An 18,625-nucleotide genomic window follows, 5' to 3' on the forward strand; every position below is an offset into this window, starting at 1 on the left:
ATGAAAAAATTTAAGTTTCTAAAAGAACGTGCATTTTTTAAAATAGAATGATTTAACCTCAGCTTTTGTTCTATTAATAGTCATTGGGTAGTAAAAGAATTTCAAGCTTGACAAGTTAGGCACTTTAAAAGGATTGATGTAAACTACATTTAAAAACAATTATAATTTTAACTTGGAAGATAAATGGTTAAAATGTTAAATACGGTCCTACCAAATATAAAGTGGTTAAAAAAACATGCTATGTGCATGATTATTTTTGGTACTTAATAGGAATGAACCTGTGCCAGTTATGGCTTATTTGCTTTCCAGTTGGCTTTGAGCTTGGAATATACATTGGTTACAAAACTTTTGAGTATAAACTAAATTAGTGGTTTGTATTTTTAAAAACTTTATACTTCTTATATAGAATCATAAAATGTCTGTGTTTTCTGGTACTTGGAGGTTTTCAACAGGACTTGAAATTTCTGGTAAAGGTAATGAACTTTATTTTAGGAAAAATGATGGAATAGAAATTGGATGAAAGCCAAAGACTTTGATTTCTGGTTTCTGTTTAAAGAAGTAAAGTATCTGACAAATTTAGCTGATTGAGAATCAAAATAAGAAAAATATGAATATATTTTGTTTTTCTTTTTTATACTTGTGATAAATTTTGAAGCCTGTCAGTTGTTTGCTACAATGTAGTTACATCTGTAAGCAAGTACAGTATTTATTTGAGAAATTTAATTTTAGCAGATTGATGATGATAGAATGTGAAGATATTGACACCCACATTCAGAATGTTGTGTATTGCTAATAAAATTCTTCTATTACCTGATGATTATTAATGGAATAAAAGCTGAAGTTAAATCATTCTGTTTTCAAAACTACATGTTCTTTTAGAAATTTAAATTTTTCAAACTTGAAAACAAAACAACGTAATCGTTTAAGGTTTATAAATAGCTATAAAACTGGTATTTTTGCTTAGCTTATCATAAGTAATAAACCAGGCAGCAGTTTATGTTAATAATTCATTTAATAATTCATTTCATTCTTCCAGTTCTTTAAATACGAGCAAGGCCACTTGCAACCAAATTGCTCTGTTTCAAACTGTCTTTACTATATGCTGATTTTACCATGTATGGGAGATAAAGCTAACTCCAGTTATTATATACTAATTTATGTTATTATATATTCAAAAGCTTTATATATCTGAAATTAAGTTTAATCCCATTTTAAAGTAAAAATATCTACTTTATAGCACTTTCTCCTCTGCTTAGCAGTGTTTCAGAGTCAGTTAAACGATGAATATACTTTGAGAGTCTTGTTCGATTACATCCCATTGATTTGTATTGTTTTCCTTTTAGATTCCAGTATCAATAAAGACCGAAGTTAAAAAAAAAAAGAAAAAGAAAAACCAGGTCTAGATTATGAAGTATGGCAGTAGCAAGGAATATCCATTTCTAAACTTTTCATCTTTTATTTTTAAGATAAAGATACCGACAGCACTGTGAAGGGGAGCGTGGATGACATTGGCCTGCGAGACACCTTGAGCACTGCGTCAACCGATTCTTTTGCTTCAGCAGCAGAGGTAGGGCATGTATGTTCCTAATGAGGATTCCTCATTCTTTTTCAGCTGGACAGTGGTTTCGCCATTGTGCTGTAATTCAGTTCAGTAGCCATTTATTTATCATCTACTGTGTGATAGATATAAAGATGAATTTAACATGAACGTAAGTTCTCATAGGAGCTCATAGTCTCTTTACAAGATGAACATGTGAACAGATACTTTGGATGGGCACTTTCATATGCTGTGGATTATGGGTGAGGCATATGAGTATCTTAATGTAAAGCAGTTAACCTTATATTAAGAGTCTTAAAATTGTTCAGTTCTTTAGCTCAGAAATCATACTTCTAGATATTTTTTCTAAGGAAGTGATCAGATTCAAAGATTTATATACAAAAATATTTACTGTTGCATTTTAAAAATAATGAAAAACTGGAAACAGTCTGATGCCAAATTATGATACTTCCATAATTTTAAATATTATAGTGCTGTAAATATATTTCAAATCATATTTAATGACATGGGAACATATGTTAAGTTAAAGAGAAGTAGTATATAAAGCTTTATATAGAGCATATGACTATGATTTTGTAATAGGAAAAAAATAACTTATGTGGCATATAATTATTTAAACAGAGAAAAAAGGCTAGATATAAATACACTAATGTGTGTAATAAACTGTAGTGATTATGGAATTATAAATTTATGGGTAATTTGTTTTCTACTGAAATTTAAATTTTGTATCAAAAAGGAATACTTGCAAAATAGTCATCTTTTTGTAATTTTTTCTACTTAAAATAGGCTTAAAAATAATAACATGTGGCTAATTTTATCTTAGAATAATTTTATTTTTATGGTAGATTTTGGATATGAATGGTGTTTTTTTAAAAATATAAATAGTATCACACATCTGTAATTGATGCATGAACTCATATTTAGTGTGGAAAGTTTTCAGTATTCCAATATCTTGTACCCTAAGCCTGATTCTGTCTTTATTAAAGCTGTACTGACCATAATCTTTCTTCCACTAGAGAGTCTCTGTATCTGTATATTTTAACTATTGCTTATAGTGTCTTCTCCTGAATTGTTTACATTTTTCCTTATAATTTTATACTTGTAAGTTTATAATAAATTTAATATATCTACTTGGTTTTTTTTGAAAAGCTATTTTCTCTTTCACAGTTTGATATGGATAGGTTTATCTTTCTAGGTTTTTTAAAATATTTTTTTCAGCTTTATTGAGATATAATGAATATATAACATTGTGCTAAGTTTAAGCTGTACAATGTGATGATTTGATATACATATATTGTGAAATAATTGCCACAATAAAGCTAATTAACACCTCCATCACCTCACATTTACCTTTTTTGTGTGTGTGTGTGGTGGTGGTGAGAACGTTTAATATCTACTCTCTTAGGAACTTTCAAGTATATTAATAGTCTTGTGGACTATAGTCACTGTGCTGTATGTGAGATCTTACTAGAAGTTTGTACGTTTTGACCAACATCCCTCCACTTCCCTCACTCCTCAGCCCCTGGCCACCATTCTTCTCTCTGTTACTATGGGTTTGGCTTTTTATATTCCACAAGCAAGTGATGTCATACAGTATTTATCTTTCCCTGTCTGATTTATTGCACTTAACATAATGCCTTATGCTAAGCGAAATGTATATATACTACATCTTCTTTATCTGTTGATGGACCCTTGTTTTCATTTCTTGGCTATTATGAAAAATGCTGCAGTGAACATAGGAGTGCAGATTCTCAAGACAGTGATTTTATTTCCTTTGGATATATATGCAGAAGTGGGATTGCTAGATGGTAGTTCTATTTTTACTTTTTTTAAGAAACTTCTGTATTGTTTTCCATAGTAGCTGTACCAATTTACATGTACCAGCATTCCGTTTTCTTTACCTCCTGTCAGCACTTATTTCTTATCTTTTTGATAATAGCCATTCTAACAGATGTGAGGTGATATCTCATTGTGGTTTTGATTTGTATTCTTTTGATGATTTGTAATGTTGAGCCATTTTTCATGTACCTGTTGGCCATTTGTGTCTTCCCTGGAAAAATATCTCTTCAGGTCTTCTGTCCATTTTTTAATTGGATATTTAGATGAAGGTTGCTATTGAGTTGTTTGGGTTTCTTATATATTTTTGATATTAACTCCTTATCAGATAGATGGTTCACAGATATTTTTTCCCATTCCATAAGTTCCCTTCTCATTTTATTGTGTCTTTTGCTGTGCAGAAGCTTTTTAGTTTAGTGTAGTCTTATGTTTATTTTTGCTTTTGTTCCCTGTGCTTTTGCTTTCATACTCCAAAAAATCATTGTCAAGGACCATTTTTTTGCCAGTGTCAAGGAGCTTTTCCCCTGTTTCCTTTTAAGAGTTTTATGATGTCAGGTCTTATGTTTCAGCCTTTAATCCATTTTGAGTTAATATTTGTGAATGATGTAAGATAGGGATCCAGTTTCATTCTTCTAAATACGGTTCTGCAATTTTCTCACCTTACTGAAGAGGCTATTGAGTATTCTTGGCTCCGTTGTCAAATATTGATTGACCTTATATGCAAGAGTTTATTTCTGGGCTCTCGATTCTATTCCATTGGTCTGTGTGTCTGTTTTTATGTCAGTACTGTACTGTGTGATTACTATAGCTTCGTAATATAGTTTGAAATCAGGACATGTGATGCCTCCAGTTTTGTTCTTTCTCAGGATGGCTTTGTGTATTTGGGGTCTTTTGTGGTTCCATACAAATTTTAGGATTGTTTTTTCTAGTTCTGTGAAAAATGCAGTTGGAATTTTGATAGGGATTGCAATGCATTTATAGATAGCTTTAGGTAGTGAGGACATTTTTATTTGTTTGTTTGTTTATTTTTAGACAAGGCAACCCTTGATTGACCTCACAGGTTGCAAGGACCTTGTCAACTTACAATCCCTTATCTTTTTCTTTTTTACGCCTTTAGCACCTGGTCTTCCTAGGTTGTCTCCCATCTAAGTACTAACCAGGCCCAACCCTGCTTAGCTTCTGAGATCAGACGGGATCGGGCTTGTTCAGGGTATCATGGCCATAGACAGTGTGGGCATTTTAACAGTATTAATTCTTCCATTCCATGGTCACGCACTATCTTTCCATTTATTTGTGTCTTTTTCCATTTCTTCATCAAAGTCTTATAGTTTTCAGTGTACAGATTTTTTATCTCCATAGTTAAATTTATTACTAAGTATCGTATTCATTTTAATGCTATTATAAGTGGGATTGTTTTCTTAATTTCTCTTTCTGATAATTTGTTCTTAGTGATTTTGTATAGTAATTTTGTATCCTGCAATTTTACTGAATTTATTTATTCTAATACTTTTTTGGTAGAATCTTTAGAATCTTCTGTATATAAGATCATATGTTGCAGAGACAGTTTTACTTCTTTATTTCCAGTTTGTATGCCTTTTTTTCTTTTTCTTGCCTAGTTCCTCTGGATAGAACTTTCAGTCCTATGCCAAATAGGAATGGTGAGAGTGGGCACCCTTGTCTTGTTCCTGTTCTTAGAGGAAAAGCTTTCAACCTTTCACCATTGAGTATGATGTTAGCTGTGGGTTTGACATATAGGGCTTTTGTTGTGTTGAGGTACATTCCTTCGTACTCAATTTGGTGAGAATTTTTATTATAAAAAGATATTCTGTTTTGTCAGATGCTTTTTATCTTTGTGATCTGTAGACGCTTATGCCCTAGATTGTTTGTAAGGAGAATAATTGTTCATCATGTTGCATTATTTCCACTGTGAAGAACAATATACCAAATTGCTCTGAAGTTTCTTTATCATGTACAACTTTAAAAAATATTTTGCCAAGTGTTCATTGTACTCCATTTAAATTTGTTGTAAGTTACAAAGGTTTGATACATTTTAAAAAAAATCCTTATGGACAACAAAATGTATGAATACCACAAGAAGGGCTCAATATCTGAGAAACATCCTAGGAATGCTTCTAGGGTATAAATATATGACCTCAGAATGTGAATGTTCCCAGATAAATTCTTTTCTAAGAAATATTTATTAAATTATTTTTAATTGCATTTAATATATGCCAAGCACTTAAGTTAGGGAAAACTTTTAATGAAGAAAGTTGTTAAGAGAATAAGGTCAGAACTGCTTGAGAAGTTAAACAATTTGTGGTCATTTGACAGCTTTATTCAGAATTACCAGAAAGATTTCTTGCCTATTTAGAATAAAACTAGTCCTGGCATAGGTTTTTGCCTAGGCTAGATCAGTCATTTGCGAAAGTGATTAACAAGATTTTCCTATATAAACTTTGCCAGACATTGGTTTGGAACCATAACCTTATTTCTCTGAAAAGGCTTTTTAAAAAAAATAAAATAAAATAATTATAATAATAGCTTTATTTAGATATTTCACATACTGTAAAATTCACTCTTTTAAAGTGTACAGTTCAGTTTTTTTCAGTATTTTCATAGAGTTGTGTAACCAGTACCACTTTCTAAATCCACAACTTTCTTATCACTCCAAAAAGAAACCCCTAACTATTAGCAATCACTCCCTTTTCTCACCTAACCCTCTCCCCCAGCCCTTGGCAACTACTATTCTACCTTTTGTCTCTATGGATTCGCCTATTCTGGACAGTTCATACAAATAGAATCACACAATATATGCTCTTTTGTGTTTGATGTCTTTTTACTTGGCATAATGTTTTAAAATTCTGAAAAGTCTTTTTAATGTGAGGATAGTACTGCATTAGTACTCTCCTGACTCCCATCTGTTAAAGAAATTGTCATTTAATAGGGAGAAACTAATATTGCAGAGGTAGCAATTTTTAGCTGTAGATTCTGTTTTTCTTAGAATTATCACTGCAAGGTGTGTCTGTATGTTTAATATATAAGTTGTAGGGTGCTCTTTAAAGAGAAATTTTTATTTTCTATAATTCAGATACCTGTACTTCTAAATGGAAGCTTGGAAAGCTTTTGTTAGTCTCACCTCTTTGTCTTGATAGCACTTGTTTATAGTAATCCAAAATAATACACTAATAATAAAAATATACAAAGCAACAAAGACAAACATTTAGAATAATCATAATCTGAAAGGGAGGGCTATGTCCACCATTTAAAATTTCTATTTCTCAACAGTAAAATTCAGGTGCTAGCTTAGGTGTGGTGCCGAAGGTGAGGGGCCTTCCCTGAGCCTCATGGGCATGTGTCCTTGAGAGCCGGACCCTGGCCCCTAGTATGGAGATTGTCAGGCAGAGGGCTTTGCATTAATCTGGATTAGAGCATTATAAATCCTTGGGGATCTACACTTGTGGTTTAATGGAGGCTTAAGTGTTTTAGACATTAACTTCTTAAAATTCAAGGTGTATGGGGTGGTAGTTTCTGGAGGTCTTAGGCCTTACAGTTAGTTCTAGGAGAACTGAATCCTAAAGGCAAGGAGTTCTTTGTTTTGGTATTTAATTCTGAAGCCATGTATATTAGATAAGGCTCCTAGACTGAGCATGCTGCCAAGAATAGCCCACCATCTTTCAAAATAAGAAGAGGGTCCTGCTTGGAGAAACTAGTAAGGATAAGCTCCCACCCTACTACAAGAGTGTTGGTCTGAGCTTCAAGACACCCAAGGAGGCCACTGGGGGCACCTACAGTGACAAGAGATGCCCCTTTATGGGTAACATCTCCACCCAAGGGTAGATCCCATCAGGTGTATTGACCAAGATGAAGGTGCAGACGGCCATTGTCATTTGCTGAGACTACCTCCACGACATCCAAAAGTACAACCACTTGGAGAAGTACAATAAGAACATGTCCATGTGCCTGTCCTCCACCTTCAGGGACATTTAGATCAGTGATTTCATCATGGTTGGTGAGTGCTGGCCCCTGAGCAAGACCATTTGCTTCCCGTGCTCAATGTTACCAAGATCTCCAGCACCAAGAAGCAATTCCAGAAGTTCTGAGACTGGATGCCTGTCCGCTTCCCCAAACAAAATAAAAATGTTTTCCCATTCAAAAACAACAATGATGACAACACTAAATGTTTATTATCTCATCATTTCTGAGGGTCAAGAATTTGGAAGTGGCCTGAGTGGTTCTGGCTCAAGGTCTTTTGTGAAGTTGTAGGTCTTTTGTGAACTTGTAGTCAGGTATGTTGGCTGGGGCTACAGTCATCTGAAGGCTTGACTAGAGTTGGATAATCTGCCCTTAGCTCACTTGCGTGAATGGCACATTGGTGCTACCTATTGGCAGAAAACCTAACTTGCTCACCAGATGGACTTTTCTATAGGACTGCTTGAGTATCTTCTCAGTATGGCACCTGGCTTCCTCCAGAGGAAGTGATCCAAAAGAGAGTGAGATGGAAGCAGTGACTGTTTATGATCTAACCATAGAAGTCACCCTCCATCATTTCTACAGTATCTTTTTGGTTACACAAGTGAGCCATATTCAGCATGGAAAGAGGTAATGCCAGGAAGAGAGAATCGTTGAGGGTCATTTTTGAGGGTTGTTATTTCCTTTTTTTATTTATTAGTGAGATAGAGTATACAGTCAGCCTGCTTTCTTTAGCTGTAAGTTCTACTTATAATTTTAGATGATTGATTTGAAAGGAAAATGTAAACATGTAAAAAACAGTCCATATTAATATGGAACTTGGCCTATTTCATGACCCAACTTTTAATAGTTTGGGGACTTTGGACATTTTTTTCATGGTTGTTCAGAGGATTTTAAAAATATTAAGGCTTTTAAAAATATTACTTCATATTCATCCAAATCATTGCTTGCCAAAGAAGATAGAGGCCCAGTTCCTCTTGCACCTCAGAGAAGGCAAGGGAGAAGTAATTTAGGATGTTTGACATCTTCAGCTAATCCCAAAACATTCTTCTCACAGGTTGCTACATCAATGGGTTTTATTTGTTTTGTCTATTTTTATTGTCGTTGCTGTTTTTATTGACTTGTTTGATTTCTTACATGGTCATTTTTATGGTGCTTGTGAACTTTGGAAGATAACTAATAAGGTAGAAAGGTGCTTTGGTGTAAATCAATATGGTATTACTTTTCTGTTTGAAGACATTAAAAAAAGTTTTTGAAACGTACCCTTTGCGGGGAAGAATAACTTAGAAGTAAAAGACATTTCAGAAGTTTTCAGATAGCAAAAAAGAAAAGAACACTTTTTCATGGTAAATTCCACATTTCCATATGCTGGGATTAAACACCTCTGCTTCTGAAGTAACATCTTAAACTCTAGTAAAATGTTAATCTTTTTCTGAAACCTTTAAAAACATTCTTGGAAATTTTGTCAAAAAGTATATTCTAAAATGAGAATTTAAGCCATCATATTAGTGATTTGCTTTTTGCTTTAAAAAATTTAAGATTCATTATTTAAATAAATGTTTCTGAGTTGTCATTGTCTCTTAAGAAGAGTTAACGATAGTATTAGCTAGTACCAAATCTTCAAGATGATGTGTTTTAAGAGATTTATTTAAATGATCACTTCAGCTAAACCAGCAAATAAGCAAAGTAGACAAATAAATCAAGATTTACTCTGGAATCTCTCATTGTTGGATTTGTTCACTTTTGATTAGTGTAAAGAGTTTAATTGGAGCCCCAGTTTCTTCCTTAGGATTTTTTTCTACTGGTAGGTGTACATAGACACTATTTGTTTTGACAGTGGCACAAATCTTTAAACTATTTACTATCTAAAGAATTTCCATTATAACTTATTTTTTAACTGTTAGGTTTTTTTTAACCTCAAAAACATTTCCATTAGCATAATGCATTTCTCTTAAAATATGAGGGGAAATATTAAAGCAGAATATATGTAATGTCAGATATTATTATTTTCATTTACCTTTTTTTTTTCTTTTGCTTCTGTTCTGATAGACAATTTGTATTATCTTAAACCTCTTTTCCCTTGGATTTCCAGATGGGGCTGATAGGAGAGTATAGTTTGATATTTAAGAGTGTAAGTTCTGGAATAAACGCCTGGGTTTAAATTTTTTCATATAGTTGTGGGACTTGGGGAAAGCTCCTGCTAATCTAAATATGTTTCATTACATGTAAAATGTGACTGATAATAGTGCCTACTTTATTAGTTATAAAGATTAAACACAATAATCAAGTTAAAGCATTTAGGACAACATTGAGTGCATAAGAAGCGCCAGAACTATAGCATGGAGAAACACTTCCAGAATAGTGGAGTAAAAACCCCTAAAAACTCCTCTATGAAAGCACAAAAACACTGGCAAAATTGTCAAAATAAAAATTTTTGGAACTCTGAAATTTAAAGACTTGCAAAAATCTAAGAAACATTTATTCAAGAAAAATGGCTGAATTTTCTTAAGAACAGTGAACGTCATAGATATTTAACTTCTTCAGTTCCCATCCCTTTCTCCACAGTAGTCTTGAAAACCAACAGGCTCACCACTTTGCCAACCAGAGGCCCAGCAGCCACTGGAAGAAACTTGATGGCCTTGGATCTTCTCAAAAGCCTCATCCCTAGAGAATTGTCACTGTTTGACCTGCACAGCTCCATTCTCAGGACTTGTTTTTATTTGACCTGACTTTGAGCTTGCTCTGTGCAAAGGCTTCTCTCTCTAGGACCTTTGTTGAAAACAATCAGTGATAGTTGTTTAACATTGCAGCTGCCTGAGGTGATGATACCAGTTGGGGCTAGCAAGAGCCTGGCTAAAAAACTTAAAAGGGTAAACTGGGCAATGAGATGTTTATAGGAATCTTTGAAAAGCTCCAGCATATCCCTGGGATTCTAGAATGCGCAAATGTATGCAGGGAACATAGGGTATGTCCAGGAAAGACCTTAGAAGTCTCTAACCTTTCACCTCTGGCTAATCTTGATATTTTGCACAAGTAGGAAGTAAAAGTTAAGGCGGGCAAAAGAAAAAAATGATCAACTGGAATTTGTCAAAAGTAAAAACTTTTGTGCTTCAAATGACACCCACTAGAAAGTGAAAAACATAGCAAAATGAAAGAAAATATTTTGTAAATCATGTATTTAATAAAGGAATTGTACCTAGCATATATAAAGAACTGTTACAACTCAACAATAAATAGGCAAATAATGCAATTTAAAAATGGGCAAATGATTTGTATAGCCAGTTTTGCAAAAAAGATATGCAAGGGCCAATAAGAAGATGAAAGATGTTCAACATCATTAGTCATCAGGGGAATTAAACCACTTTACACACTAGAGTGGCTATAATAAAAAAGATGAACAATAGTTGTTAGCAAGAGTATGGAAAAATTTTATTCGTTGCTGGTAGGAATGAAAATGGTACTGCCACTTTGCAAAACAGTTTGGCAACTCCTTAAAAAGATAAACAGAGTTATCATCTGACCTAAAAGTTATCATTCTTAGGTATATACTCAAGAGAACTGAAAAAATAAAAAACTTGTATACAAACATTCAAAGCAGCCTTATTCAAAAAGCCAAAAAGTGGAAATGACCCAAATGTCTATCAGTTGAGGAATGGATAAACAAAATGTGGTATATCCACAGTTCAGGGATAAAAAAGAATGAAGCAGTGATACATTCTACATCATAGATGAGCCTTGAAACATGCTAAATGAAAGAAGCCAAACACAAAAGACCACATATTTTTTCCTTTATATGACGTTTCCAGAGCAGGAAACTCCATAGTGACTCAAAGTAGATTAGTATTTTCCAGGGACTGGGAAGAAAGGAGAATGGAGAGTGACTGCTAATGGGCTGGGCTTTCTTGTTGGGGGCGATAAAGATATTCTGCAATTAGTAAATGGTGCTGACTGTACAACCTAGTGAAAATACAGTAGTCTCCCCTTATTCATGGCAATATGTTCAAAGACCCCCAGTGGCCATTTGAAACCACAAATAGTACTGAACCCTATACATACGGTGTTTTTTCCTATACATGCATCCGTACCTTTTCACTTAAAGGAAGCACTTCACAACTTCTCTTTGGCATATCTGAATTGCCAGCATCACTACTCTTGTGTTTTGGGGCCATTATTAGTAAAATATGCATTACTTGACTGTAAACACTCAGATATGGCCACATTTGATCTGCTTACTGAGACAGCTACTAAGTGACTTAACGGGCAGGTAGTATAAACCGCATGGATGCACTGGACAACGGGATGATTCACATCCTGGGTGGATGGTGTAAGATAGCATGAGATTCCATCGTGCTACTCCAAGTGGCGCAATTTAAAACTTATGATTTGTTTATTTATGGAATTTTTCATTTCATATTTTTGGACCATGTTTGACCACAAGTGACTGGAAATGTCAGCAAGCAAAACCATAGATAAGGGTAAATGACGTTTACCCTGTTAAAAACCATCGAATTGTACATTTAAAAGGGTGAATTTTATGTTATGTGAATTATATCTCAGTAAAGTTATTAGAAATCGAAAAAAGAAAGAAAAACCCTACAGCATGTCATTTAAATGGATCACATGGTATTGAAAAATAAAATTGCTCCAAAAGTTTCTTGCTTAGCTGGCTACTTTACAGTCTTTGCAGGTTTTTTTTTTGTTTGTTTTTAATGAACTGTCAGAAGACTGGATTTCCATTTGTCAAGTGTTATACTAACAGTGGTGCATGACTCTTTTTTAGTCATACAAAGGTTAGTCAAAGCTACATATAAGAAAAATTCCCTAGGATTAGCCAAATTGAGATTCTTTCAGTATTTTTGTAGAAACTTTTACTTCATTTACAATTGTGAGTTATAATGCTTTTAAGCATTTTTTGGATGATAAAATCCTTTTTATTTCAGTGATTTATCTTCAGTTATATTTGTCAGTAAACTATAAGATACTGCTTTTCTGTATACTCTGTGGATTTAAATAGTTGGATTCAAAATGAACTAAGCTTGGTATAAAGTTTCACTCTTTTTTTCAAATGAATTTTGAAATAAAATGAATTCAGGTGTTACTAGCTGTAAAATCTTATTGAATGATTTTTATGGTTTAATTAAATTGAGTATATTTTGATATTATCAAGATCCTATTTGCTATCTTTTGTAGTTTTTAAAAATACATATAAATATCATTGTAGTCTGTTCTAACCCACTGTATGCTTAGCTTGCAGAACACAGAGAAGTACGGCATACCTACAGTCTGGAGTCTCTTTGCCACTGCCCTTTTTATGAAGAAGCTATGCATTTAGTTGAAGAAGGAAAAATTTACTCAAGAGTGCTTAGGTACCATTTCAGTTTTGCTTATGTTTATGAAAAATACTAAGGTGCTGTTGCTATGTTTATATGATATTTATTAAAAATGGTTATACAAATGGGGGAAAGTATTTTTTAGGCTCAAAAAAATTTTTCACATGCTTTGTCAATATTGAAGACATGTGTTTTATATTAAGGTCCTGAGGTTAAGCCTTGTTTGAGTCCAAATTTGTAGTAGGCTTGATCTCGAATGCAGTTTAACAGTTGTCTCCCTGTTTATTACATAGAACTGAAATGCTGGAGTGCCTAGGAGACAGTGATTTTCTTGCCAAACTTCACTGTATTCGACAGGCTTTTCAGGTATTTTTTTAACATTAAGAGGCCTTACCCAGTCAGTCATCCCCACTCTCATGCTATAGAGTCCAGCTGCATATAAACAGGACAGCTCTTTGCTCTTTATAATCCTTATTCCTAATGGCAAATTTAATGTCTGCTAAGTTTATTTTTCCTGCCTGCTGTTTCCATTCATTTGACTTCATTTGTCATTGTCGTTTCCCATAGCTTCCCAAGTCCACCACACTTTGTCATAACAGAATATTTTGATGCTGGAGATGTGTACTAATGGCTGCTTAAAATAAAAATCCTCTTTTTTATTATCTATGTGTTCTAAATTGTTTTTTATTTGAATCAATTATAACATTGATTTCTTGATATAAGGTCACTAAACAACAAAATTATCTTTATTTTTTATATTTTGGGGCTGTTTAACATTTATTTCTGATATTAATTTGAATTAATATGATTAATTCTGATTATTAAATTGAACAGAATTTAAACTCACATATATCTCCCTTTAATATTTTTTGATTTTAGGTTTCAAGAGTTCATTTTATTTTAGTAAATTAGGACCTTCTCTGTGGTCTGCCTGCTCAAATAGTGTCACATACAATGCATTGGTTGTATTAGGGATATTTGTACATAAATGTGCTATGAAGTTAAATGTCCATTCAGATTAATTCCAGGTCTCTTTTTTCTTTGGGGTTGGATTTTTTTTAGGTAATCCTTTCAGAAACAGCCAACAGGATATTCCTTGCTGAGAGTGGAAGGAAAATTTTATCAGCATTAATTGTGAAAGCACGAAAGGTAAATTTGTTTTATTGTCACATATTTTATTGTTTTGGTTGAACTGAAGATTAAAATACATTCGGTTTTTAATAGAAGAAATAGTTTTTGTAGATAGTCACAAAAGTTCACATACTAAAAATAAATACCCCAGAGAGTACAGATTTCTGCTTGGGTTGATTTATTTTCTATATATAAAGCCCATACCATTTTGATTAAGTTATTTCTCATAAATTATTCCCAATTTGCCATGAAGTCTGTGAATGTCATGGTGAAAAAAATCATCATTAGATCTGCTACAACCACCACTATTATTATTTTTAATACTACTCTTCTCTTACCTCCTTCAGTCCTGTTCGGTAAGAAGGTTCCAGGAAATAGTATAGATCTCAGAAATCTGGAAATAAAAATTGAGCTACCTCTTACTCTTACTCATCTTAATGGGACTGAATGAGGCAGAAACAATGAAAAGAACTTCATTAAGACTGTACAGAACCACTTTTCTTTATGCAACGTGTGTCCAGCTGATGTGGAAAACCAAAATAAAACAGGCCTTCTTTGAACCATTCGAATACCTACCAGGTTTACAGAACCTCAGTCCCGTCATTTTTGAACCTCAGTCCTGTCATTTCTATAATAGGATTATATTTACGATACTCTATTTCAGAGAGTCTTTACAATGACATAATAATAGTGATGATTGTAATAGCAGATCTAATGATGATTCTCACCATGACATTCACAGACTTTATGGAAAATTAGGAATCATTTATGAGAAACAACTTGATCACAACGGTATGGGCCTTACACATAGAAAATAAATCAACCCAAGCAGAAATCAGTGCTCTTTGGGGTATTTATTTTTAGTATATGAACCTATGTGATTATCTTTAAATGATAAATGAGAAAGCAAATTTTTTACCAAGTGCAAAATAAATGAAAGGTGCTATTAACTGCTTGCAAATTCCAGTGTAAATCTCATGTTGCTTTCTTGGCTTTGCCATGGCAGATAAACCTAGTGATTTGAACCAGAGTTTCTCCTAAAGTTGTAGAATTGCTTTTCAGAAGCATTACATGATAACCTCTGTAACCAGATTTTCATATTAAGGACTGATCTAGATAGGCATATATATTCGAGTAGTAGGCAGTTTGCTTATAACATTTTACTAATATTCTTAGTCTTGACTTCTGCAAAATGTTAGAACAACAAAATATTAAACCAAATGAATATGGAACACCTTGAAAATGTATTTTAATTCAATTGCCTAATAGAGTGAAGATATAACAAACATACTTGAAGAGTAACTCATTTACTTTGTAGTCTGGAGCTTTATAAAGTTGAGTTTAGAATTAAAGTGTGTTTTTTTCCTGCAGAATCCAAAGAAGTTTGAAGACGTTTTTGATGAAATGATCTATTTTTTAGAGCAGACTGATCACTGGGATAGTACAGAAATGGAACTTGCTGCTAGAGGAGTAAGTTCAAATTTTTTATATTTCTTCTCCTTAGTTATACATAGTATTTATATAATTCGAGGCCACTGTTTTCATGTCCTTATTAAATCATAAGAAAACCAGTTGTGTGGTGGTAGTTATGACAGTCATAAACAATAGCAACCCCAGTCTTCATTTTTTTTGGCAACAGTTGAAAATTATTGTTTTCTTAAAAGCCTTCCCATCCCTCCCTTCCTTTCTCCCCTCTCCCATCTCTTCTTTTTTTCTTTCCTTCTTTCTGAAAGTCAAGCACAGGCCCTAGCAGGGTGGTAGTGGTGGTCCATGCAGAGCTGGTTTCAGATCAGACCACAGGTAGCTCCCTGGAGCTAGGGGATTAACTGCATATACAGGATCAGGCAGACAAATATATTGAGAATAACTGGAGCCGGGTCTTACTCTCAGAGAAGGATGGTATGAGAAGCTAGGATTGGAATTAGAGCTATCAGTGTGAATTCATAGTTTATAGTAAATATGGATAGCTAGATATAGAAATAAATATAATGGCTTACATATACATAGACATACATATATTTCCTAGCCGTACTTACTGCGAGAGTCTGGGAGCAGCATTACTTCAAAAGAAATTTTTCCTCACACGTAGATCTTGCCTCCTAAACACTCTCCACTACAAGGAACTAGGACTCCTTGGAACAAATGGCTGATTTCAGCACTGGGATAGGGAAAGTACATGATGAACCTGGGACGTTCTGTTGTAACAGAAACTTAAAGAATGAGTTTACAAGGGACTAAAGGCTTTCCGGGCAGAGAAAACAGTAGGTACAGAGACACAGAGGCATAATCTTTCTTTCTCCGCTGTTCCCTCACTTGGTGAAGGAATCAGTGTCCATTCAATTGTGCAGGCAAGAACCTGGGACTCATCTTCTATACCTCCTTAGTCCTCACCTACTTTATTGTATTCACCTCTCAATTTTGTCAATTTCAACTCCTGTCTTCCAGTTTCTTCATTTTTTTTTCTCTATTCCTGCCAGCCCCATAGTAGTCTGAGTATCTATTGTCTTTCCCTCAACTAACTCAGTCTTTGCATTCCCTGATTCCTTGCCTACATCTCCACTCCCTGTATTCACTCTTTCTCCTTTCCATTCCATTCTCCACATTGCTGCCAAAACAGTCCTTAAAAATACAAATCTGATCATCCATCTCCCCTCTACCACTCTCCCCCTAATGTACTGTGAGGATAAAATCTGGAATCATTGACATGGCCATAAACTCTGCAGGAGATGGCCCTTCCTCCTTGTCTCACCTCTTTGTTTTCTTTGACTCACCACCACGGTGTTCCTTTTTACCTTAATGTCTTTGACCAGGTATTTCCTGTACCTTGGATGCTTCACTCCCCAAAGAAAGCCCTCCGTGACATCCAGTCTAGATTAGAAACTCCATCGAAAGCTCTCATAGTACCATGTAATTTTCATTTGCTGTGCTTATCACAGTTTGTTATTGTGTATTTGTGGAATTATTTGTTGCTGTGTTTTCCTCAGGAAACTCTTAAGCATCTAGTTTGCTTACTGTAGAAGTATGAGCACTTGGTGTAGCATGTAGTACAATACAGTATGCATAAATGAACAAAAGATTAAGAGGTTCACGATGTGGTGGGAAGACAGATATACCAATAACTCAATGACAGAGCAGAATGAGTATTGTGGAGACCATAATAAAAGCACAAACAAAATATTCTTAGAATAGAGGAGAGGGAGAGATTAATTTCACCTGATGGGATCTAGGAAGGAACAACTGTCATATGAATTATAATTTCTAGTGGTGAGTTGTTTGCATATTTTTCCCTGTTCCTCTTCTTTTTTTTTTTTTGTCAGAAATATAATCTGACTTAACTAAAATCACCCAGCTATTTAAAAGTATGAGGTCCTGGCTCAGACTTAATTTCAGCTCTATGTAATAATTTCTGTTTTAACTCATAATTTAATGCAGGTGAAAAATCTAAATTTTTATGATGTTGTTCTGGATTTTATATTAATGGATTCCTTTGAAGATTTAGAAAACCCACCCACATCCATACAGAATGTAGTAAATAATCGCTGGCTAAACTCCTCCTTCAAAGAAACTGTAAGTGGTGGTTTACCTTTCTCAGCCATTTAAATTTGATGAAAATGGTCAGAACTAGAAAGATTAATAAGATTTACGTGTATATCTGCCTATAGAATGACTAGTGTGGACACTGAGCTCATCCTTTGATATTGGGATCAGATGTGTATGATATATAACATCTTTAGGTGAAATTCCCTTTTTGGTTCTTCTATTAGTCTTTAGATCTCAGAAAACAAAAACCAAAAACAAACAAAGAAAATCTCTCAGGCTTCAGACTAGTTCAGGCCTAACAAAAAATTGTAACTGAAATGACTCTGTGACTAAACTGAAATATAGCATTGCAGTAAAAGACAATATATATTTTAGAGGAAAATATGGAGATTGATGTTCCCAAATACTACCAGAAATTTAGAGGAGGGAAAAATAAGCATGTACCAAAAGAAAAACAAGGTTTAAATTATATTCTACACATTGAATGTTTTCAGTTTGTTGTTTTTCTTACTCAGATTTCTATTTGACATTGTTTTTTTGTGTTGTTGAGCTTTAAGTGTGTACTTGGAAGTAGCCAGGATAGATACTCATAATGAAATTTGAATGCCTTTAAAAAAATGTTCCAGTTGGTGATTTCACAGTTATTTTGCAAATTCTCGATATTAAATTTTAATAATTTTAATAAATCCACTTTTCTCTCAAAGTATGTTTTAACCATAAAAGGTACATGTTATCTCCAGCTCCATAACTAATTTGGTAAAGTGACCTTGATCAAAGTCTGGTCATGCCAGAGCAGGGGCAGATTTCTTTAGGATCCACTTGGGTGTTTTTGTCCCTATATCATTATGGTTGTATTTCTTACTTCTCTATTTGCATAAAACTGTTAGCTCTACCCACAACTACCAGCAGTACTATTTTTGAAAAAAAAAAAAAGTTCTTTGTCTTCGTTATATTTAAAACATTTATATGTGCATCTGTGTATACATATTTCTACTCTTTTCCTGTAGGAACAGAATCTAAGAACTCTGAGAGTTGAATTATAATTACCAAGTTCATTGATACCCAAACTCAGCCTTTTTTTCTTTAATAGCTTTGTACTTAATTTTAAAATTTATAGAAACAAAACACCATTTCATTAATATTTACAAACAGTAGAAGGAACCTAGACTGGTTCTCACTTGTAGTTAATGTTTTGAACATTTTAGACACATCAACTTTGAATTTCAAATAAGAACCACCCTTTTATAAATGGAAAGTTTAT

General features: G+C 33.7%; 1 protein-coding gene and 2 pseudogenes across 9 annotated transcripts in view; 2 read left to right on the top strand and 1 right to left on the bottom strand.

Annotated features, from left to right (window-relative positions):
* MIGA1 (mitoguardin 1) overlaps positions 1–18,625 on the top strand; it is a 69,650-nt gene that overhangs the window by 42,831 nt on the left and 8,194 nt on the right. For 8 of the 9 annotated variants that reach the window (XR_001597640.2, XR_001597639.2, XM_016151046.2 and 5 more), the window contains 6 exons: positions 1,467–1,567; positions 12,611–12,729; positions 12,987–13,059; positions 13,756–13,842; positions 15,196–15,294; positions 17,257–17,391. Coding sequence is in view for 7 of the 9 variants with exons in the window: in XM_016151046.2 (XP_016006532.1) it covers positions 1,467–1,567; positions 12,611–12,729; positions 12,987–13,059; positions 13,756–13,842; positions 15,196–15,294; positions 17,257–17,391 (614 nt within the window). In the remaining 2 variants the exon portion in view is untranslated. The remainder of the gene's footprint in view (positions 1–1,466; positions 1,568–12,610; positions 12,730–12,986; positions 13,060–13,755; positions 13,843–15,195; positions 15,295–17,256; positions 17,392–18,625) is intronic. The other variant, XM_016151050.2, reaches the window with a different exon arrangement.
* On the top strand, positions 1,797–12,604 carry LOC107513886 (annotated as a pseudogene).
* On the bottom strand, positions 4,503–4,621 carry LOC118604976 (annotated as a pseudogene).

The sequence above is a fragment of the Rousettus aegyptiacus genome, unplaced genomic scaffold (assembly GCF_014176215.1).
Source record: "Rousettus aegyptiacus isolate mRouAeg1 unplaced genomic scaffold, mRouAeg1.p scaffold_m13_p_1, whole genome shotgun sequence".
Classification (NCBI taxonomy): Eukaryota; Metazoa; Chordata; class Mammalia; order Chiroptera; family Pteropodidae; genus Rousettus; species Rousettus aegyptiacus.